The 23,407-nt window shown below is 38.6% G+C and overlaps 1 protein-coding gene across 2 annotated transcripts in view; it reads right to left on the reverse strand.

The window, feature by feature from the left end:
• Positions 1 to 11,211: 11,211 nt before the first annotated feature.
• RNF144A (ring finger protein 144A) overlaps positions 11,212 to 23,407 on the reverse strand; it is a 62,080-nt gene continuing 49,884 nt past the window's right edge. Inside the window, exons 4-10 of one of the 2 annotated variants that reach the window (XR_006181241.1) lie at positions 23,010 to 23,114; positions 22,755 to 22,815; positions 21,531 to 21,738; positions 20,305 to 20,452; positions 18,922 to 19,011; positions 13,527 to 15,829; positions 11,212 to 12,501 (exon numbers count right to left, since the gene is read on the reverse strand). Coding sequence is in view for 1 of the 2 variants with exons in the window: in XM_042884396.1 (XP_042740330.1) it covers positions 15,698 to 15,829; positions 18,922 to 19,011; positions 20,305 to 20,452; positions 21,531 to 21,738; positions 22,755 to 22,815; positions 23,010 to 23,114 (744 nt within the window). In the remaining variant the exon portion in view is untranslated. Of the gene's footprint in view, positions 15,830 to 18,921; positions 19,012 to 20,304; positions 20,453 to 21,530; positions 21,739 to 22,754; positions 22,816 to 23,009; positions 23,115 to 23,407 lie in introns of both variants that reach the window. The other variant, XM_042884396.1, reaches the window with a different exon arrangement.

The following is a 23,407-nucleotide window of genomic DNA, read 5'->3' on the forward strand; positions in this document are numbered from 1 at the left end:
AACCCATCTCATCTTTTTCAGACACCTAACTTAGAGACAAGTCTAAACCTCACTGCACTCTGAAATAATATAATATGGAATACCTATGGAAAAACCATGACAATCCACTGCAGAGGTACTATTTCTTTCCACTGACTATAATGTAACTTAGTTGTCTATTCATCTGATCTGTAGCCATCCAGCTTAGGTGAGACAAAAAAAAAGTGAGCAAATCAGGGAGAGAAGCTCAGCTTTGAACTCTGCCGCCCAGTACTGTGAAATGAATAAATGAATGACTCTATAGAGTAGAGGGCAGAAAAAATCCGGATGAGGTTTAACAGAAGCAAGTGTAGAGTCTTGCATCTGGGGAGGAATAATTGCATGCACCAGTACAGGTTGGGGGATGAGCTGCTGGAGAGGAGCTCTGCAGAGAGGGACCTGGGTGTCCTGGTGGATGACAGGTTGGCCATGAGCCAGCAGTGTGCCCTTGTGGCCAAGAGGGCCAATGGCATCCTGGGGTGCATTAAAAAGAGCGTGGCCAGCAGGTCGAGGGAGGTGATCCTCCCCCTCTACTCTGCTCTGGTGAGGCCTCATCTGGAGTACTGCGTCCAGTTCTGGGCTCCCCAGTACAAAAAAGACAGGGATCTCTTGGAAAGAGTCCAGCGGAGAGCTACAAAGATGGTGAAGGGCCTGGAGCATCTCTCCTATGAAGAAAGGCTGAGTGAACTGGGTCTGTTCAGCCTTGAGAAAAGAAGACTGAGAGGGGACCTGATCCAGGTCTATAAATATCTAAGGTGTGGGGGGCAGAGTGGCAAGGCCAGACTGTTTTCAGTGGTGAGTGGAGACAGGACAAGGGGAAACGGCTGGAAACTGCAGCATAGGAAGTTCCACACAAATGTGCGCAAGAACATTACAGTGTTACAGTCTTACAGTGAGGTGACGGAGCACTGGAACAGGCTGCCCAGGGAGGTGGTGGAGTCTCCTTCTCTGGAGATGTTCAAGACCTGCCTGGATGCCTACCTGTGCGACCTGGTGTAGGGAACCTGCTTTGGCAGGGGAGTTGGACTCAATGATCTCTGGAGGTCCCTTCCAACCCCTACAATTCTGTGATTCTGTGATTCTGTGATTCTGTGAAATGAAACACACCAAACATAAATACTGCAAATCTATCATTGAATGAGTATAAGAGGGAGATAAAAATATATTTTTAAGAAATAAGGCTCCCTTGCAAATCTCTGTTAGTTTTAGACACCTTTTTAATGTCGCAGTGTGTATCCCAGACTGATGTGGGTTGGGAACTTGCTGTGTTACTGCAAGGTAACTAAGGTAACCAAGATGTTGGTCTTAGTATTTGCTCCTAACGCTTGATATAATAAAATGCCCATAGAAAGAAAGTATTAGAAAATCAGTCAGAGATTTCAGAAAAGCAGTATGCAGACATATTTTATTAGGAAGACATCAAGTCCCTACCAGCAGGGCCAGCATCAGCTGGAGCAATGCATCCTCCTACAGAGTCTGCAGTACCCAGACCTGTCTGTCTCTTCAGGGCTTGAAACCTTTCACCAGCTGTGTGTGGTCTGGCTGAGAAGTGCCTCTGGCTCCCATTAGCTTCCTATCAGCATGCTTAACCTCTGATTTTGGGAAACAAAAATACTGACTGGCACAACACCTCTGAAAGGGTGCCAGTCCCTGATTTCAGCCCATCTTCTGCCAAGGTTAAATTCTTTTCTAGTTTCAGTTTCATTTTTTTTACTTCCAGTAGTCAAGAGGAGTTTCCCATGGGCACTTCATCTGCTTCATCAACCTTTACAACCACATGACTCTTAATAAATGTTAAGTGATGAGATACTGTGGCTACAAGCTCACAGGTTTTGGTTTGTGAACTTGTCCTGTATTCAGAAGAAACATGCCCTCCTTTCCGTGACACTGGCACTGAGGGAAAACAAATCCATTTGGGTTCAGCCAATGGGAACTCGGCTGTCACTAAGGAAAGTGTCCTGCTGGCTGCCTAGGCTTGAACAGATCTGCATTGTGGGTGCAAAATAACCTTGATATGCACTTTTCTACACAAATGGCTTATCAAAAACAGTAAAAATAGTATTTTATATAGGTGTTCTACTAAACACTGTATGCATGGCTTTTCACACCACCATTTTACACTTGCTTAATTTGCACTTCGTGCTTTTTCTCCTTTCCCTTGTATTTGCTTTTTTTTTTGTGTGTGTGTGTTTATATTTTAATTCACAGATGTTTGCTTCCTTTTTTTTTTTTTAAATAAATGCAGTGTCCTCAGCTACTTTATTCAATGCCTCTCCCCTATGTATTTGTCTCATTTTTTTGTCCCTTGTCATGCTATAAATTCACCCTGCCAGATTTTCAACTGACACTGCTCATATCCAAAATATTTCTAGGTTCTTAGTTCTCTTTCACTTTTAGTTGACTACTGGTTAAAACATATTCTCTTTGGCTACCTGTGTAGTCTTGCTGTTTCACTAACTGAGTGTGCAGAAGTGGCAATTTAGGAGTGTGGTCATGGGACAGAAGGCTTATTGGTGCAAGTCAATGCTCTTGATTACTGCACTGACTACGGCATTACTACTTGGGTCTCATTAACTTCATTCATTGAAAATAATGTTATTGGAAACAATATCTAAACTAAATTACAATAGCAACCATCTGAAAGCATTCTAGAGCAATTCAGGTGCTATGAACCTTCCAATATAATCTGTGGTCAAAAATAAATGACAAAGATACAGAACACAATTTCTCGCTTGTCTCTTGCTTGCTCTCCTTTTGCCTTCCAGGTTTCTTCAGAAAGCAGATCCTGACAATACATGTATCCAGTCCGTGAAAGTAATGGCAAACAAAAAATTATTTATTTATTTATTTATTTATTTAAACTTCATTCTTCCCATCCAGCATCCTTAGAATGTCCACAGAAAATACTCCAGCTATTCCCCATTCTCCATCTGGGGGAAATGCTCGTACCCACTGAATATTTCTGTTGAAGAACTGAGCAATTATATTTCCTTCTCCAAAACTTCATTTAACAGAATCTCTTTGTCTTTTGGTGCTCCACGTGTGGAGGAATCAGGAAATGTGTTTGGACCTCTCTCATCCATTTGGTAAATGGATAGATTCTCCAGCACTCTGCCTGAAGGGTATGTGCCAATGCGTTGTTCAGTGCTTATTGCTACTTTTCTCATATGTTCTTAGTCAATTGTTGCAATCTGTAGCTATTGTTCTGAGTTAAGAATTAGTAACAATATCCAGAAAATAGTTGTGCAATACCACTAATTCTTGACGCCAACTTTGTATATCACATCTTGCATCTCCTGAAACTTCCACTGTCATCAACACATCTTACGCAATATCTCCTAGAACTTCTGTTGAGACATCATAGGCAAATAAGGATGGAAGACTTCCAGTTAAAGTGCCCTCCAAGTAACACTGACTGCTTGCTGAGGCTTGAATGATGGTGATATTCACAAGTCTTCAGAACTGCCTAGTGCCTGTCTTCTGAGGGATTATCACCTTAGATCAAAGACTTCTCTCACAGCCTTCATTTAATCAAAATTTAAATGTGAAGTAGTACCAGAATATAGCGTTGTTTTTTTTCTCAGATGAATATTCATCCTGCCATTAAATAATGGTAGGCTGCTAATTTTAGTTATTTAATAACCCTTAGCTCACAAATTATTAGAATACTGCATCTTTACCATGCTGATATACTGGTATCTTAGTGTAGCCAAATCTATAGAAGGCCTGAACCCATCATACAAGTCAGGTCCTAAATAGCAAATAATAAAGTAGGACTAGGAGATCAGAGCAGATACAGATATCTGAATTTAGACAATGTGAACAATGTGAATCCCATCCAAATCTGTCTGTATGACATTTGTCTGTATGTCTTTACTTTATCAGAATGAGAACACACTCATGGCATTCCAGGCCCAGTTCAAAACCAAAGCTAAAAGTGATATTTGAGATATAACATAAATCTAAATTCAAAAAATTCAAAGTATGTGTAGAATTTGGAATGTGTGCTAATTTAATTGAAAAACAGACAAACAAAATCAACACAGAAAGTCATACAGATACTGTTTTGCCCTTTCAAAAGCAAACTTGTGTAAACTTTCAATAGTAAGACCATTTACTTTCCACAGAGGGTTAAACATGTTTGGAAATCATTTAGAACATTCATTCCTCTGCAAATGAAATGAAATTAAATGAAATGAAACAAAATAAAACAAAAGAAAATAAAACAAAACAAATAAATATAAAATAAAATAAAATAAAATAAAATAAAATAAAATAAAATAAAAAGACTTCCAACAGGGAGCAGCATGCAATTCATAAATTGCAGTGTGCATATTGAAATAAGTTTCATTTTCTACTTTACAAATCAAACAACAGATAGTCTGGCTACAAAATAATACTGACACTTTTCAGAGGAAGCTACTGGTAAACCTCATCATATATTTAACAAAATCTTCTTGCTTGTCTGCAAGAGAAGTTGGTTGCCACTTTGCTCCCAAACTTTGTTACTCCGTTTTAGTTAGAGGTGAGAGCAACCCTGCCTGTATCTGCTTTGCGATTCTTTGGTGAGCCTTTTGTGTATTTTAAAGTCGACAGCTTAAGAGACACAGTCTGAGAGGAACTGCAGAGCAAGGAACTAAATCAAAACAATCTGAAGTTTTGGAACTTAAACCTAGTCCTCCATATCACAAAATGAATGCAGTATATGACTTTAGCAATGCAGAGCAGAAGACAAAAATGAAGAAGTTGGAACTTTGTATATGAATGAGCAAGTGAGAAGCCTGCTAGGCCTCATCAGTTTTTCATTGAGATCCTTCTGTGTACCACCAGAATACCTTTCAGGCTAAAGCATCACCATGTCAAGGCAGGCACTGAACATTTCTCAAATGAAATACATTCCCATATCTAAGTCTGTAAATCAAATAATTTTAGATAAATTGTTAACAGCAACACTCATTGAACTGTTCTTATTTAAAAAGATCAGGTTTTGTTTTACTAAAACTACTAAAGACTGATAAGATCTTGATCATTTACTGTTTTGTGTTTTTTTGTTTGTTTGTTTCTCTGAATCTTGTTTCGTATCACATCTTAATATTAATTCAATCATAATGACCATTGGCAGCTTGCTACATGTTCAATTCAAATTAGTGGCCACAGAATTTATTCACCAGAGAAAGAGAAGCCTTCCATAGCAATGAGTGTCATTGATCTTATTTGGGAAAAAATAAATCACAAGGCCAGGCTAAAATCAACATCCTATAAACACAGAGGCCATCTTGCCTGGATTATACTTAATTTTGAATTCTTTCTGTTGCCATGATACCAGGCATGAAAAAGAACAAGCCAGGCATTGAAAAGAACTCAAGAGCTGGTTGGAGATTTGTTTTTTCTTATGTTAAACATTGTAAGAAAATCCCATATTAGTGAAATAAAAGTAAGCAGTAACAGCAGAAGGGATTTTCCTCTTTGTGAAGTGGAAGGTTGTAGGACAGATATCTTTTGAAATCTTGCTTATTTAAGAGAGTAATCATAATGATTCAGAAATGTTTTGTTAGTGTACCTGATTCTCCTCCTGGCAAATCAAGTGATTAGCACCTTCTCTAATTCATGCAAGCTACCTTTACTTACTACTCCTTTGCACCCACCCACTCCCTGCCACCAGGAGCAGCACTCAGCCAGAGTGCAGCATGCAGCCCACACAAACAGCATACAAACCTCACACGGCCTGCATGTTGGCTCCTCAGAGATGATAGGAGAGGTTGAGTTCCTCAGGGTGCAAATGTCTATTTTCAATGAAGGACATAAAAGACACTCCAGAGAGCCGTGGAAATTTTTTGGAATTTCATGTTCTGACCATTTTAATGGACTTTTAAGAGACTATGAGATTTTCTTTTAAATAGAAAAGGCTTTCTTTCCCCTACCAAAAAGCTGAACACCCCTTGTATCCAGAAGCTTTTATAGTTCCCATGTATCATGCATGTGGTTGATGAACTCTCAACACAATAAAGCTCTGTAAAATCCTTCTGTTGAAGCATCATTAGTGTTTTTTTTATTGTAACACTCCACGTAACACAAACTCCCAACTGAGACCGATAACTGCTGCTTAAAGTAAGACACCAAGAACACCAAAGTCATCTCTAGGGGCCTGTCACATACCTGGAGACTATCACTTCTAGAAGAGATGACCACAGGCATTTCTACTGACTGCTCTCAGATGATAAGGGAATGGACATATACTGTGCACTAAGCAGAATGGCACTAAGCACCATATTTCATTTCTCTGTCACCTCATTATATATTCAATCTCATGTTATAGAAGTAACAGATAGAGAGGTGCCCTTTTCCAGTGCATCTCTGCTTTTCTGCTTGGGATCTCCTTGTTTTCTGTTCCTTACCTTGGGAAGCAGTGAAGTGGGTCCTGCAGACACGTCTCCCAGTGGTTGTCCTTGACACACAAGTACAATGCTGCTCTGCACCTAGAAACCATTTACCACTGCCAAGAAGCTGTGACAGTCACAAGCAGCACCAAAAGGCCAGAAGTGACCTGCATTTGAGAAGTTTCTCATTCTGTACCCAACTGATCATTGCTGAAAGCTGTGGAAAACTGTTGAACACGTGGTGATATCAAGAACAATGTGCTATCAGTCTGGTAAGACACACTAAGCTGCACCAATTGTACTTTTGCGAGGGTGGACAGTGATATGACAAGGGGGAATGGTTTTAAACTAACACAGGGGAGGTTTAGGTTAGATGTTAGGAGGAAGTTTTTCAGACAGAGGGTGGTGATGCGCTGGAACAGGTTGCCCAAGGATGTTGTGGATGCCCCACCCCTGGAGATATTCAAGGCCAGGCTGGTTGTGGCTCTGAGCAGCCTGGTCTGCTGGTTGGTGACCCTGCACATAGCAGGGGGTTGAAACGGGATGAGCATTGTGGTCCTTTTCAACTCAGGCCATTCTATGATTCTGTGATTAGATATCTGTGGGGTCTTGCAAAGGACAGCTGGAGCCAGCTGAAAACCATGCTCCAAACACATCCCAAACAGGCTGGAACTGGCATGACCCAGAAGGTTCATAGGAGTCCCTGGAAATTTGGCAGGAAGATGGCAGCAGCCGGGACACCACATTTATATAATCATCAGCAGTCATGGTTTGTGTTAGTGCCAGCAGGATCCTGAAACACATCTCCATGCTACAACAAATACTAGAAACTAACTTTTCACTGTGAATTACACAGATGTGGGGTGGGGGGAGGAGACACAAACATTTGGCTGCATATAAATAGAGCAATAGAGAACCAGAAGGGCTTACAGCAAACACTCATTGTAGAGTGCCTCCTCAGCCAAACATGTTGACTGCTAAACGGATGGCTGGAGTTATTGTTTGGACAGTTGCATTGTTTCTGCTGAACATCTGTATTGACGAACACAGATACGACAGCAGGCGTGGGTAGGAAGGGAGAAGAGAATAATTTGGCTCAGCAACAACATCCGTCAATTATAAAATATAGGGAAGGTGCAATATTATTAGCCAATGCATTATCTGTTTGGAACTAACTGATTTTTAGTGTTCCCCCTCCTTTTCTTAGTGTGACTAATCAGTGCTCTCTGACTAACTGGCATTTTGAAACAGACCTTTCTCTCATTTTAGATTTATGGACTGAAACATCTCTGTGCTTAAATCAGTTTCCTGAAAGTTCAAACACAGAGGCTTTTTGACTTTCAGAAAAGGTTTATATACTGAGAGAAGAGGAGCAATAACATATGTTAATATCCAAAGCATCAGCATAGTGTGCAGGCTCATCACAGTATTGTTATTTTTAGACAAGACATCATTACAATTAATTCTGTGCAAGTTTTGAAACATATACTATAAAAACTTGAGATAGAGATGTCATTCATATGGATTTCTGTTCAGTACTCTCAAAGACAGCTATTTCTTTTTGCTTGTAATGGTGTTCAGAGACTGCACCCTGGTGGCTCATGGCAGCAAAAGGGCTTAAAATACGCTTTTGAGTGCTTTTTAAAATGCACTAAAGAAACACCTATCCATATTCCAGCTCAAGTGTCATTCATTTGAGCTGTACACATCGTAGAAGCCTCACATACACAATCAAAATGAGTGCGTCTAAAAATAAAGAAATAAATGCTGCATCATTCTCTTTTGACAAGGCAATTTTCAGATTAAATTTTGCACAATCTGTATGCGTTTCTTCTGCAGGTAATCCCACAAAATGTCAGTGTTGTCGTCAAAACATGAGACCTCAGGCATTTGAGGCAGCATTTCTGCCACCCATTAAAACACCATTTCAAGTGACAAAAAAGGAAAAACAATGTGTGTGCTTGTTTTTAATCATTCTCAAAGAACACAACAGTGCAGATCTCAGGAATGCCCAAAACTGCAAACAAATTGTGACAATTGAAACAAGTCATTGGCAGAGAAAATCTGTTTCACAAGCACAGCTCCCTTTTGTACATGCTCACTCTCACAGCAAAGAGAGGAGCCTGTTGCACACCTTGAAATTGAAACACAAACTCACTAAAAGTAACATGAATATTAACCTGTTTTAATGGGCTCTGAGCACCCAATTTGTAGCATACATGAAGTACTACTTACACCTACAGGCTTCTATTTTTAGTTTTCCAGGTGCTTGGGTGGGGAGGAAGGCAGTGTTCTGAAAGAAGAAATAATTAAATTTTATTCCCAGCACACTTTTTTCAAGCTGCCAAAAATATCCCAGAGTCTTTATCAATCTATTCAGTATGGACAACTTACTTTGCTCCAGGATCAGATTTCTTGTTCTACAAATTTATGCAGTAGAATTCCTACTTCCTGAAGACATAGATATGCTACACTAACTAGAAGACATATTTGACATTTAGGAACATGCTGTGCATAAAAATAAAATAACACACATAGGCTAGACACACACATTTACAACTGGATTTTAGAAAACAATATTGAGTTAGGATACCTACAACTTACTCTCAGGGCCTCTCTTCTTTGGGACTGAGGTTTAAATTTAGCATTTTGTACTATTATTTATTACAGCATTCAATTCATTTTCAGGTAGGAAAAATTAAAAAAAAAAAAAAAGCTGAATTTCTGTTGTTTGTATGTGTGAGTTGGTTTGCATCATCTACATCACTGGAACATTTGTCTATGTGAATCACAGTCATTATCACAGACATTCATCTGGAAATTCCATATGGGAGCAGAGTGACCTGGTTCTAATTTGCACCTGGTATCTGAAAGCAGCATTTGTGCTAAGGACTATAAGAGTAAAAAGATGCTTTGCTCAGTTTTAGCTATAGAATTATAATATGCCTGGACAAAGACTGTGGCCTAGACTTGTGGTCAAAGTGGGTGGGAAAAAAATAAGTATCTTTTAAGTGGCTGAAAAAAAGCTGATTAGGCTGTCCAGACAGCTACCTTAACAAGCAGCATAGGAGGGCAAGGGAATATCACCTTCCAGGAAATGGCTGAGCTTTTGCACAGACTGACAGCAGTTCAGGGAAAGCTGAAAGTTAAGACAAACCTCATACTTAGGTGGTGTCAGATTCAAGGCTCAGTCTTCATTCCCAAAAAGCTGAGTGTGGGTAGAAAAGGCTTCCTATACTGCACAAAATCAGACTTTAAGTCTAGATGTGCTGCAGTCGGGTAAGCACAAAATCTCCTGTAAGAAACATCCTCTATGGTCTCAGAATAAAACTAAAACTGAAAGCCAAAATAACGTATTGTGGAAACACTTTCTTCTGTGTTGTCAGTGGCAACATTTAGCATTACCTCATAGTGTAAGTAATTCAACCCCAGCAGTTATATGTCCATTTAACAATGCTACATTTTTGTGCTGTATTTGACTGTCTAAATCATTCAGATCCTGGAGGACAGTTACAGGACTGATTCTGAGTCATTCTCCCACCCAATGCCCAGGTACAATTTGGAGTTACTGTGGCATTAGGACTATTCCTAGTTTGCTTAAATGCTCTAATTTTAGACAGGTGGGACCCTGAAATCTGTGACTTCACATCCTCTTTCCACAGTTTCTTGGTTCTCTTATTATAGACCTTTTGTACAAAAACCTAGTCACATAGTTGAAGGCATTAGTAAGAAAGGCCTTGTGTGGCAAGGTAAGCTGAACCTCGAATAAAGACTAAGGAAATGCCCAAGAGGTTGAATGTTACCAAACTGCAGGAAAATTAATTGCAAGTGACTGAAAACTAACTCTCCTCTCTGAAAGAAAACTGCAAGGCAAAACAAGCCTAATTGGAAGCTAAAGACCTTGGTAGCAGAGGAAAAAAGCAGAAAGATTGCTTTGTTAATGATACCTGCTCCTAGAATTGTTCAAATCCCCCCGACATTCATGCACTGCTTTCTGACAAAGTAATCGAAGAAAATACCTCAACTGCTCTTCTCCTTGAGGAGAAAAATCATTATGTTCAATTAAAGGTGTGAATGAGTAGCAGTGAATAACTGCCTTTTCTTAAATTATAAACAGTGGAGCACACACTTATATATGAGCTATGCACACCTTATTCTTTTTGAATAGATTGGGCCTTTTTTTTTTTTTTTTTTAAATAGGACAAAATATTTCATAACAAATAAGAAAGAAACTGTGGGGACCAAAGAAAAGATTGCATCCAAAACTGCAGCTCAGGCAGAATGTAAACTGCTTGTTAATGGAATCAAGAACATGAGAGCAAATTCCCACTGTTACACAGCTAAGGATGTTCTGTTGTTCGAGAGGTTGGGCTTTGCCTTAAAAATCTCAACCTCAGTACCAGCAGCTGAGGTGAATACAAACTACTCACTCTGGAAAGATCTGCTTCAATCCTCTCCATCAGAACCAAACTGTGGTGCAAGCACATACTCATGGCTCAGAGTGATGCACAGCGGAGCAAAATTCACCCAGGAATCACCTACAAGAAGTGCCTGCAAAAGGGGCTGTACCAGAGACTTGGTTGTGGGTTGGGTCCATCTCTAGAGATGCCCAGATTCACTCTATTGGCTCAGGTGGGAGACCAGGAGGCAGAAACCTCAGCTATGCCCAGAAATGAGGTAGGAAGCCGTCAAAGTTGTGTGTGCTCTGAAGTAAGGAGAGGCAGGTAAGCAGAAGCAGTCCTACCATAACAGAAGTATTTCTCTTTAGCGGACACATAACCTTGAAAAATGACTTGGAAGAATCACAAGAGACATATTCGTTTAAAATATCTATTGAAATTACAAATTAAACTCTTCAATATGATTCAAAGTACAAAACACAACATTAAAAGGCATTCAACAGCTCTTTTATACATCACAGTGTTAGTGGCACAAAATGTACTTACATTTCAAATACATCAACAGAACTGTTTTTACACTTGGTCAAATACATTATTTGTACATATGCATGACTTCTTCATGCTTATCCCTATGCAAGTTTAAAATACATCCATGGTAAAATGATCAAGAAAGGTTCTGTTATGTACCACGTACCTGTACCTAATGTTTCTGGAATTCTGATGAGAGATACACAAATCAAAGCAACAAAGACCGTAGGGCTCTAAACACAAACAGCATGCCTTACTTAGTATAAGTGCACTAGCAATTAAGCACTGATGCAGGTTTTTTTGATGTCCTTAATATCACTGTCATCAACAACCACCATTCTACCTGTTTTCCTCTGGATTGTAGATTATATGTGTGAAACGTATAAGCTTTGGTTTTAAAGAGCTAACCTGCACAAAGCTTTATGCATGCTGCACCATATTGGGATGAAAACTGTCTATATTAAGCATATTTATTCCTATGCAGTAAAAGAACTACAGATGAAATGCATGAAACTTCATTTTTATTTTCCCGCCCATTCCAATTTTAAATGAAAAGCACTTCATCTTTTTCTGATCTATGAATCTTTCATTGGCAGCTCTATAAGCAAGAGAGCTTTTCTCTAATTTTGATTGTGTTTCCTGCATGTCAGGGTATCAACTGTAAGCTCAGAGTTTCACCATTCAGCTCTTATTTGGGATTTTGCCTGGATATTTGAGGGAAGATCATGCTGCTTGGTACATGGGAGAAAGTATCCCAAATTCTTGACATGCTGAAGTCAATAGTAGGAGGTTTTAGGTTGAAAGACAATATGAATTAAATTGAAGTATTAATGTAAATCTACTGCAAGCATGTATATATAACCTTTCATCAGAGAATCTTGAAAGACCTTAAAGCCAAAGAATTTGTCCTCACAACTCTCCTGTGAGGTAGGTGAACATTGGTCCATCCGTGTAAAAGATGGTTAAATTGAGAGAAAAGGAGATAAGTGACTTGTCCAATGTCACGTAGGGAAGACCCAGTGCTACTGCCACTGTGCTGCTGATCTCTCTCAGGGCTGACTTGAGCCCAATGGTAAGTCTAGGGAGATTCAAAGTCTCTGGAGCCTGGACTCCACGCTCAGTCCGATGCTCACAGGACAAGACACTATTTCACCCCAACAGAACGTGCAAATAATGTGCTGTTACAAACAACATTAAAAACAGCATATAAGATAATGCTAACAAACTAGATAATAGCATAGCTATAAAAATGCAACAGAAATCATGCAGCAAATCTTATTTTTCTGATGAAAATCTAAAAAGCTGTTGTAACAGACTTTCAGCGGAAAAGCAGCAGACATTCACCTCTCCATGTCACGGGGCTTAAATGTCAGAGTTTATAATAATGTATTTACAATTCCACGTAAGGGTATCAAAACTCACACTATCAACAGAAACTATAACATAAGAATATCCCAAATTCAATGTACCATTGAATATGGATGAATATAGACAGACATACGCTATGTTGGAAAAAGACCCAACATTTAAAAAAATTCAAAGAAACAACAACAACAAGAAACAGAACAAAACCAAATCCCCGAGAACATACATGGAATGGTACTTAGCATACCTGAAAGGATTAGGTATTTGGGAAATATGTGCAGGCATATAGTCGACCCTAACATGATATGAATCAAGAGATATGTAATGAAAATCTCCCGTAGCAATTCAAGTACGTTGAGATCAGATATGCTGGCAGAAGTACAAAGTCTTCTGATTACATGTAATGTTATCTGCAAGTATCAATTATATACATTTTTTAATGTCCATATTTTTGAAGGAATTCTTTATCTTTCCCTTTTAAAATTTGGAAATGCATTAATTTTGACATTGATTATTAACTGGCCACAATACTGTGGGAATCTTCAGCCTTACTATAGTGCCACAGAAAGGCTGTCTCTAAGTAAGGCACAGTAGAAATCAAATCTCAGACAAGGACACTCCAGGTGCTGTTAGGAGGTGATCACACCTCTGCTATTTCCTATAATCAGTCACTGCCACATACAGGGAAAACCCTTAGCGCTTCTAATTAGAGGAAATTAATGACCCAGGAAATCTTTATGTCCTTTCATCCATTTATTTTTCTGCAGTTAAACAGAACTACAGGGCCAAGGGTGAAAGACCGTAGTTGAGCTTTACTACCCTGCCCTTATGAGCTTACCTGCAGGAAGCTGTCCTTTGCAGAAGGGTTGCCATTGATTCTGCACCTGGAAGCTGTGATTTGGGGCACATGGGCTTAGACAGTGCTCTTCCACCAGGGATGGGATACACACTATTCAGGCTTCCCTACAGATATTTTGGAACAGCTAAATAATGTTTAATAACAAAGACATATGAAAGGACTCTGATAACAAAAATCAGATATTACAGTTAAAGATCTGAGCTGTACCTTGCCATAAACAAGCTGAACACATCAAAAAGAGTTCAGACTGTTGGAAACCCGCTGTCCTTTTCCTTCATATAATCATGGCTGTAGTCCTTAAAATCAAGTAGAATAAGTGAATTGCAGATGACTTCCATTTCCCAGAACTAACACCTGCGTTTAGACACATTTTGAATTTGGATACCGTTAAACTGGGAAAGAGAGGGAGGGGAAGAAATCCAAGAGATGTTTTACCAAAAAACAGCACCCTGTATCAAAACTGTACCCTGCAGTCTTTATGTCTAGCAGGTGAATATAACAAAATAAAAGGTAATGAAAAGTAGGAGTTATTTTCCTATGCTTGAGCTATGAAATCAAATTCCCAGCCTGTGAGAACAGCCAGAAGCTGCTGCATTTAAGAGGCTTAATACATTTTCAGTGCAAAGTTATCCTGGCTTCAATGTATTCATCAATCTCAGCACACTGACAAAGCACAGAAATAAATGATGAAAAAAATGTAGTCAAACTTCAGTCTACACATCATTCAAAAGATTTTCCTCTGGTATTACACGCAGACACGCACATCAATTCAGGTGCTTCATATTTCATGGAGACAAGTTATTAATCAAATTTCTGCTGGCTTTCAAATCAAAGCAAAATGGTTTCCAAATAAAATATTACTAAAGAGAAACTACAGTGATTAACAGTAGGTTGACTAGCACACTTTATTACCCTGGAAACACACAGCACTGAATTCTGCAAAATTATTACATCGAGTTAGTGATTATTTGTAAAATGAAAGCTTGTTCCATCACAGTATTGTTATTAAATAGCACACCCCATAGATATTAACTCTGATAATGGGCTAAGTAGTTTAAATGTTAACTTCCACAAATATCCCAGGCATTTTTTTATTATTAACTTGATGATCTTGATGTATTTTTATACGTAGAAGGAAAGATTCACTGATAATCCAAGAGTCTGCTAAATAGTAAAACTAGTCCTGTATTTTTAATACCTGCCCTAAAGACAGAAGCAAACTATTCTGAACTCCCAAAATATTTCAATAGCACAGCTATTTACACATTTGGTTTAAATAAGATTATCTATCTATATAAAAAAGATTGAGATACCTGGATTAGAAGTTACATAGCCCTGTAAGTGTAGCAGAACTCCAAACAGCAAAAAATAACAATTCAGAAAAACACTAGTGGTCCAGCGGCAACAATACCATCATTTTTAAAAGAACCTTGATTAGCTTGCAGGTTTGTGTCACCACTCAATCATACAGCTTCATCAATTTGTTTTTAAAATGTAGCTTTCAGTCAAACAAATTTCTAATAAGACTTCAAAATATTCCAGGAAGGCAACAGGACTAACTTTGTCCCTTAGTCCCTCCCCATACTTCTAGAAAGGCATTGGATGGCCTATATGCACCTTATTGACTTTGTTATACTTGCAAAAATATGCATTAAAAAGGATGTTGTGATAGCATTAACAAAAACACATAACAAACATGGTAAAGTCACAAAAAAGTTGACTATCCAATTAAAATGATAGACAACTTACATACACACAGGAATAAGACATCAAATTTTGAAGCAAACAAATATGCAGAGAGTTTTGATTTATATGCATTGTTAGCTTGTGCTGTTGAAGTCATTCAGCACAGTTCCCAGTCCTCCAGCAGGGCCAGAGAAACCTTTTGCATTATGTTTTAGCAATATCACCTCTTCCTTTCAGATAGCTACCTGGGTCCATGGTCTCCCTTAAGCACCAAACTTGCCTTTCATTACTGTCTTTGTCTATTACCACTTGATCTATGCAACAGTTCCTGGAACCAAGACTGTGAGTCAATGAAAAGCAGAACAGGGCAAGTAAGGCTACAGCAATGTAAGTGCAAGAGAGAAACATCAACAGCAATAATAAAATCAAAATACATGTTGTGATGAGTCCAGTCTTCCCTTGGTCTAGGTAGGTAGAGGGTCATCATCTCCTTTATTACATTTGCACTTGCAGCACAGAACAAATGGTGTAGCAAGTAAAAGGAAAGGGGAGGCCACCAAAAGTAGAAGACCAAATCCTGCAAAGATTCCAACCACCTGCAAGACAAAGGAATAGCACTGTTAGGGATGATACCTGTCTACATTCTGATGACATCAGTACAAAATCAGTGTCCTTTGGAAGGATCTCAGCTACTGCCACTGGCCTCACCAGAGCTGCAGCTTTTTCCTGTGTGTATACTATAGTCAACTCCCCAAGTCAGCAAGCACAAGAGAGTAAATGTTCACGTGTTGTTGCTACAGTCAGAACCATGCTGCAGAATTTAGCTCCATCACACAATGTGAGGCAAACAGCTATTTGCCTATTTTATTTTTGTTGCATTTGGAATAGCTAATGAAGCAACTAACTAGGCATTTTTTTCTTGAATCAAGCCTATTAAATGACATGATCGAGACTACAAGACAGGCTCCTACTTGAGATGCTCCTCTCTTTTCCTGGAGAAAGTTCTGAAAATAAGCAGTTAAGGTTCTGGTGTCGTTCTGGAGAATCTTCTCACCAGCAGAAACACAAGCTTGGAAATCCCAGTCACAGACTACAAACACTATGGGCTGAAGGCCAGCTATGCATATGCCTAATGCTTTTTTTTTTTTTTTTTAGTCAAACCAGAGCTAATCCTGCTGTTTCAGGGGACGTGACCTAACTCTACACAAAAGCACTTGTTTTTTACATTTACATTATTGATCATCCCCTTCACAGAAGGAGCAGAAGACATCAAATCATCCATCTTCTCAGTATGTCAAACTATTAGTCTCTTCAGAGTTTAATTTGGATTTTTAATTTTATATTTTTTATTATTTTTTTTTTAATTTAAGCAGAGGGTCACTGCTTGAGGAAGTTTCTCATTTGTCATAGACAGCTGCAACTGTATGCCTGCAAATTATTGAAGAAAATAACTTAGATTTATTCACACGAGAGTGTCTGTGAATAAGTTTGAATAATGGAGGCAGGAGGGGAATGCTAATCTGCCAGCAACTCCTTGAAACAGAAGGCAAAATGAAATTACAGTGCAGTCCTCATTAAGAATTCTCCTAGCCAGGGCTATATAAGCCACTTCAACTAGCTGGCAAATATTTAATTTGCCTGGGAAGAGAAGGGATGATTTACGAGTGCTTTTGCCCGCCATGCACCATTTCTCTTGCTGATTGCTAGGTACTTCTCTCTTGCAGTTCTATGAGTGAGGCATTTTGGAGCGGCAGTGGCAGGAGATGGCGCTGTGGGATAAACAGCGCAGTGATAAGCAGCTCCAAGTCAGTCTCCTCACCTTGCACCAGGCTCTTCCTTCGGCCTTTGGCTGTCTAGGCATAAGGAGATCAAGCCTCCTTATTCTAATAGTACAATCTCTTGCCAAGAGAAATTTCTTTTGCAGCTCTAGTGCTGTGCACATTTCATTACTTTTTTGGAATTGCTGACAATCTGATGCAACTTCCATTTACTACTCTCTGCATTCATTTGCTACTGACATAAAATAAAGCTAAAGTTTCTCATCTTCACAAACCATGAGCTGTATGGCTTTGCCTATCTGTTTGCAGCTCATGCAATAAAGTGCACTAGAGGTGAGATAGAGCCACGCTGGTAGATGCCAAGTCACTGGACTGGACCAACGCCTGCCAATATTTATGAGATGCCTATTTACAGCTTCTTTTCAGCCTCATCATGTCATTATTAAAGACATGGCTAGGTTTCACTTGAATTTTCTGTTTGTTTTGTGGTGTTTGTTGTTGTTGTTGTTGTTTGTTTGTTTGCTTTTTATTTCTTTTTAACAGTAGGTTGCTGACTGAGGGTTACTTATTTTCCACTTGGTTCCATTGCTTCTGAAGAAGTCACTGCCCTATGCAGCACCAAACCATTCCTTCTGGCCAAAAGAAATATATCGTTTTTTTTTAAATCCACAAACAATAAAACAAAGTCTCACTTCAATTTTCCTTGGATAAATACTCAGAGAAACTTAACATAAGGAAATGAATTCAACACTGAATTGCCATTAGTAGGTTCAGCAGAACTATATTCTCATTGGAAGAAAATTCTCTTTTTTTTTCTCAACAATGACTGGAACATCAAACATATTGTCAATCAATCACACTTGTATTAACTACTGTTGCAAAGAACAGATTCCAAATATAGAGTGAATCCCCTCTATTACAGATATATAAAGAAAGCTTACGTACACTAACTTCAGTGCTGCGGAGGGAGAAGGCTGTGATCCTTCTCATATCATTTGTTTGTCCAGAATTCAGTTTATTCTCAAATAGAAAGAAACCTGTACTTCAAGAAACTTACTTCCTCCCAAGCTAAGATAAATATTTACTGGCAGACAGTTAATTTAGGAAGAGATGAATTAGATACCTAGATGTTCTGTTATCTCTGAAATGACTGCCTAATTTACAGCAGATTAGACAAAGTCACACTGGCATTTATATTGCATGAATGAAAGTAGTGCAGACAGTGCTTTTATTACAAGTATTCACACTGGGTCCTGTCAAACTGATTCTAGACTACAAGAGGTATCCTCAGACTCTTTGTACTTGTCAGTTTGAATCCACATTTGGAACTACAAATAAGATCACTGGGTTACACGCTAGACTACCAAGCTCTATCTAACCTCCATGAGTGAGTCAACTTGAAGCCATAGCAAGATACTGAGCATAGAACAGCCTGGTTGAAAAGGACCACAGTGATCATCTAGTTTCAAACCCTCTGCTATCTGCAGGGTCGCCAACCACCAGACCAGGCTGCCCAGAGCCACATCCAGCATACACAGGCTTATTCCTTTCCAGTTCTGTAATGGAAGCAAAAAACCTCTTGGAGGATAAGTTTCCCATCTGATTGTAGGGTGTTGGCAAAACAGGTTTCCACCGCATTTACTGAGAACAGATTCGGACTGGGACTTTACTTATTTCAGCAAACATAATCCTTTATAGTTTTCCATGGCTTTCTGCCACAGGGTGTCCTTTGTGGGAGAGCAAACTGTTTTTCTCCAAGCTGCTGTCCTCTTTAAGCTTGCTATGGACATTAGCTACCATTCAGAACAATTTTACTCTGAGATGTTAAAATGAATAAGGCAAAGGAAGGCACTGTTTCAGTATTGTTTCTCTGTAGATCCATACAGTGCTTTTAAAGATCTGAGTTTTACCTGTGTTCTGTGCCAAATAACAGATGCCCTGGAGTGTCCCAGCTTATTTCGACAAGGTCCTTTGTCATAATGTATGAGGAGAAAGTCATCCTACAAAATATTGAATAGAAAAGTAGGCAACATACAGAAGTACAAACTGTTCTTCAAATTATAGAATACTACTTCCTGAGAACTTGAAACCAGGAATTGTACAAGAAGGTGAAAGTTTGATAAAGTGAACATGACCAGGTTCAACCTTTCCAAAGTGCCTTTGTTTACAGTTAAGTCTCTTCACAAATGGGTTTGTATAGGAAGTCTTAAGTGTATATAAGGAATCTATTCTCTCAAAGGCTCTTAACTCAAATATTTAATGCTGATATCAATTTTAGAAAGAGGATCCAAGAAGAAAAGCTGTCCAAGATACATATTATATACGCACACATAAGGAACAAAGGAGAATAAATACTTGTACCACAGGCTTCCCAAGCTTGGTTTATTTTATTAATTGAAAAATAAAAGTAAGGCCAATACCGATTTTTGAGAAATGATTGTGCCATCTGTCCTACCATCCTTTTACAAACAAGCCAAGTACCAGGGTAATACTCCTTTTTAACTGCGCATTTAACAAGCTTGCAATTGTAGGTCTGTTGGTAAAACATTAAAATGGGACAACCATAGGATTTGATCACTTTGAGTAGCTTTTGGGAGTCTAAAACTTTTCCTTTGCTATTGTTAACAATGCTATAAAATAGAACGGATGACATGGAAACAGATGTTGTATATTGTATGTATTCTGATCTTCAGGCACAATAACAGGCTGATTTAAAAAATGTAAACACAGCAGCAGCTTACATATTGACAAATTCCTGGTATGAGAGTAACATTGCATTCTTTTTGATATATGAGATCTATTTCTTGTCCCATGGAAACAATAAGCAGTAAACACATCCAAGTTCTAGCCCCCTGCATGGTGACACACCAAATCTAGTGTTTGTCTGTTAAACTTCCACAGAACTGAGAACACTGCTATACTTATCCCATAACTTCTTCACAAAAGGAAACATTGAAAAGTCAGTGCTAAATAAAGCAGTATTACAAAAAGAGGCCAAAAACTCCCACGATAAATGCCTCATAAAGATTGAAAACAGAATATTTTCACAAAATTTTACTTCATAATGATTATTTACTAACTCACATGGACAAAATACTAAGATCACACAGGTCAGACAAGTAAAATGGAATATACAAATTCTACTAAATTACCAGCATCAGCTCTGGTGGGTCCCAGTGCATCGAGTTATGCAGAAGATAATGATCTAGTACTAACTGATAAATGAGACAGCTGGATAGCAAAACAACGAACTTCTAACATCCTGAGAATGAGAGTGTAGTGCATCTACTCACATCGAGAGATTCCAGACAGTACCAGCAAAAGGCGTGTTTGCAGTTCTTACACATCATTTGGGCACAACCCTCGTCTCGTTCAATGTAAACTTTACACTTTGGACAGCGCTTGATTGGAGCATCATCTTCTTCCATCTTAAAAACGGAACTGTCGGAGACAGTAAGGAACTTATAAGATATGGGGCCATGAGAACTCAGAGAAGAATTTTTAAGAATTGTGCTGAGAAGTTATGCCTACTTTTTCAAAAAAATCTTGAGATTGCATGTTTCTGCTTTCCTTGAGAATCTTCTCTAGAAATTTCCCTCCAGAACAAAAACCATTTTTGAGGAATGCTGAGTTGATCTCTTCATCTCTAACACTGCGCTAACGAAGCATAGTTCATAAGTTACAATCAGCACCTCTTCTTCTTGTCTTGTACCACTATGTAAAACTGTAGGACACTCCATCGTGCAGTGGGCACAACAAAGAGGAAACAGTGGAAGAACATTTAATTCCAAGGAGTAGCTTTATACCCTGCAGAGCGTTTATGCATGCCAAACACTGAAATATGCCTTGAGAAATGTAACTTCCTGTAGCCACTGCCAGTGGGAGATACAAGATTAACTGAAGGGGAATCAACTGATTGCCTTTTAATCAGTGGCTGGATAAGAGGACATAAAATCTTTAGTCATACTATAGGCAACCATGTCACAGAAAAATGCTTTCAATACATGAAGTGTGTATGAAACTCCAAATGCAGGTAGCACAAACTGCTACTGGCATATTAAGCTCCAAAATACTAAGGAAAACTCACTTTAATTTTTACCTAAGGTAAAGAATGAAGTAAAAAGTAAAAGCAATGAAAAAAGTAAGGAAAATAGATCAAGCATTCTAGCTTTCCATGAAGTTAACAGAGATTCTATTCTAATCAAGCATACACAAGAGCACATGAATAGGAACTCATCAGGACAACATCCTAGTCAAATTTTTCCCACTGGGGCAAAAGAGCTGTTGATAGAGGTTGAAGGAGCTCCTTTGTGCTTTGCTGGGAATGGTGACAAGGGGTGAGGCAGCTGAGAGGTCTATTCCATGTTTGAATACACGTTTATAAAAATCCAAATGACTAGATGAAAGAAAACATCTTTAAACTAAAAGTCTGGAAATTGCTTCTTTACTATTCATATTTATATTTGTTAAAAGATTCAGTGTTTTGTTTCCAAACACTTGATTCTTTGCAATACTTTACCTTGTTTCTCCTGGAAGAAAAGAGATTGGCATGTTCTCCTGACAGCCTTGACCTGGATGCCAATTAGATTTGCAAACAGAGCAGAACTCAATGTCACAGGCTTTGCACTGGACCAGCTGGGGACTCTGTGGGCTTGATTCCTGGAGCTGGCAAACTGCTTGGCAAGTAGAGGATGGACACCAAGTCCGACATGGATCCAAAAGCACTTCTGGATGGGGACATAAAAGAAAAAATTTCAAAGGACCAGCCTTACACAACAATATATTCCAGCTGAGGTTGACTGGCAGGGCATTCAAAACCACACATTTTCAAGGGAAGCTTTTTAATTTATTCTACTCACTTAGACATAAACCTTGCCTGCTTATCAAATAGGCACCAAAGTAAAGTGGGTTTCCAGCATCAGAATTAATTATTCATTTTCATTCACTGAACTAAACTTGTTCAGAGAATGAGATGTGGTATTTTTCTTCAGTTATGCTTAACAAACAGTTATATATAGTTATGTGCCTGTATAACTATACAGCTATACAGGTATAATGTATCAGAAAGTGCTTTTACAGTGCCTTGCTCAGTAGGATTATACTTTCAGTTAGTTTCTGCACTAACAACCACAAGAATAACAAGTGTTATCCACTTTCATCCCTCTCTCGGAGGCTGTTTACTGGTAAGTTATTTCATATTTCAAAGCCCACTAGAGTCAATAAAAACTCACCACTGACTTTAGTGGTCTCTAGGCTGGGTTCTTCCCTCAGCAAAAGCCTTACTCTAAGTTCTCTGTGGTCACATACTATTTACAAGATTTCACCCAGTTCCACATCACTGAAGGGAGCCAGTCAGCTTATATCTCATAAAAATTAACAAGAGTCATATTATGATTACATACATAACTGCCCAATATTTATGTACCAGATTTTAGCATAAGGGATATTGGTGGCTTCTTAAAAAGAAACATGCTACCTCTCAAGCAACACTCAAAATAGAAGTCACTCCCTCCCTCAGTTACACAGCAACACAATACATAGTAATTTTCTTTCCTTGGTTTATTCCTACATTGCAATGGGCATCACGCCAACAAAAGCAGAAACAATGTATACATTTTTTCTTTCTGACAATCACGCAATTAACACACATGACCTTGTGCAGAACCAGATTCTGATTTTTGGGGTTGCTGAGGAGTGATACCATTCCCAAAACTTTGCACTGAATAGCGTTTACATACATTACCTCTTTCAAACTGTAGTTTCTTATACCTCTGCATGATTTCTGATGCAACCATGCACTCAATCTGTTGAAGGAAGAAAAAGATAAATTTCCAATTAAGAACAGAAGGGACATTTTCAACAAATGGAGAGAAAATGTTTGACCTTTTGAGAATTGTTAAAAATGTATGCTGGCAACAATGACAGCTGTAACATAAGAGCAAGATACATATAGACATTATGGAAAGAAAAAAACCAACAATCCGCAATAAAAACATACCTCATTTTCTTGCAAATGACCTCGCTTTGGGCAGGCAGCATCAGGGCAGCTGATTGCTGTTTCTAGACCTTCTTTGATCAAAAGTTCCACATACTGTTTTAGGCACTGTAAGAGAGCCAAAGACTGAGTTAAGTATTCCACCAAGAATAAGTCACTCAGTATTTTAACACTCTTCCTCTGGAACTCTGAAGAACATAAACTTCTTTGACAAAAATATTGATGTGTCCATTTTACTACCAGGGCCTGTACTCACAGCATGTATTATGGTTATACTCTCAGGTAAAAAGTAGCAAGTTCACTTCCTCATCAAATAATTTTTCCTCAAATTAAAATATGCAGCAAATTAAAAATAAATAAAATAAAATAAAATAAAATAAAATAAAATAAAATAAAATAAA

Source organism: Lagopus leucura, unplaced genomic scaffold (genome assembly GCF_019238085.1).
Source record: "Lagopus leucura isolate 7727_CA_CO unplaced genomic scaffold, USGS_WTPT01 Super-Scaffold_73, whole genome shotgun sequence".
Lineage (NCBI taxonomy): Eukaryota > Metazoa > Chordata > Aves > Galliformes > Phasianidae > Lagopus > Lagopus leucura.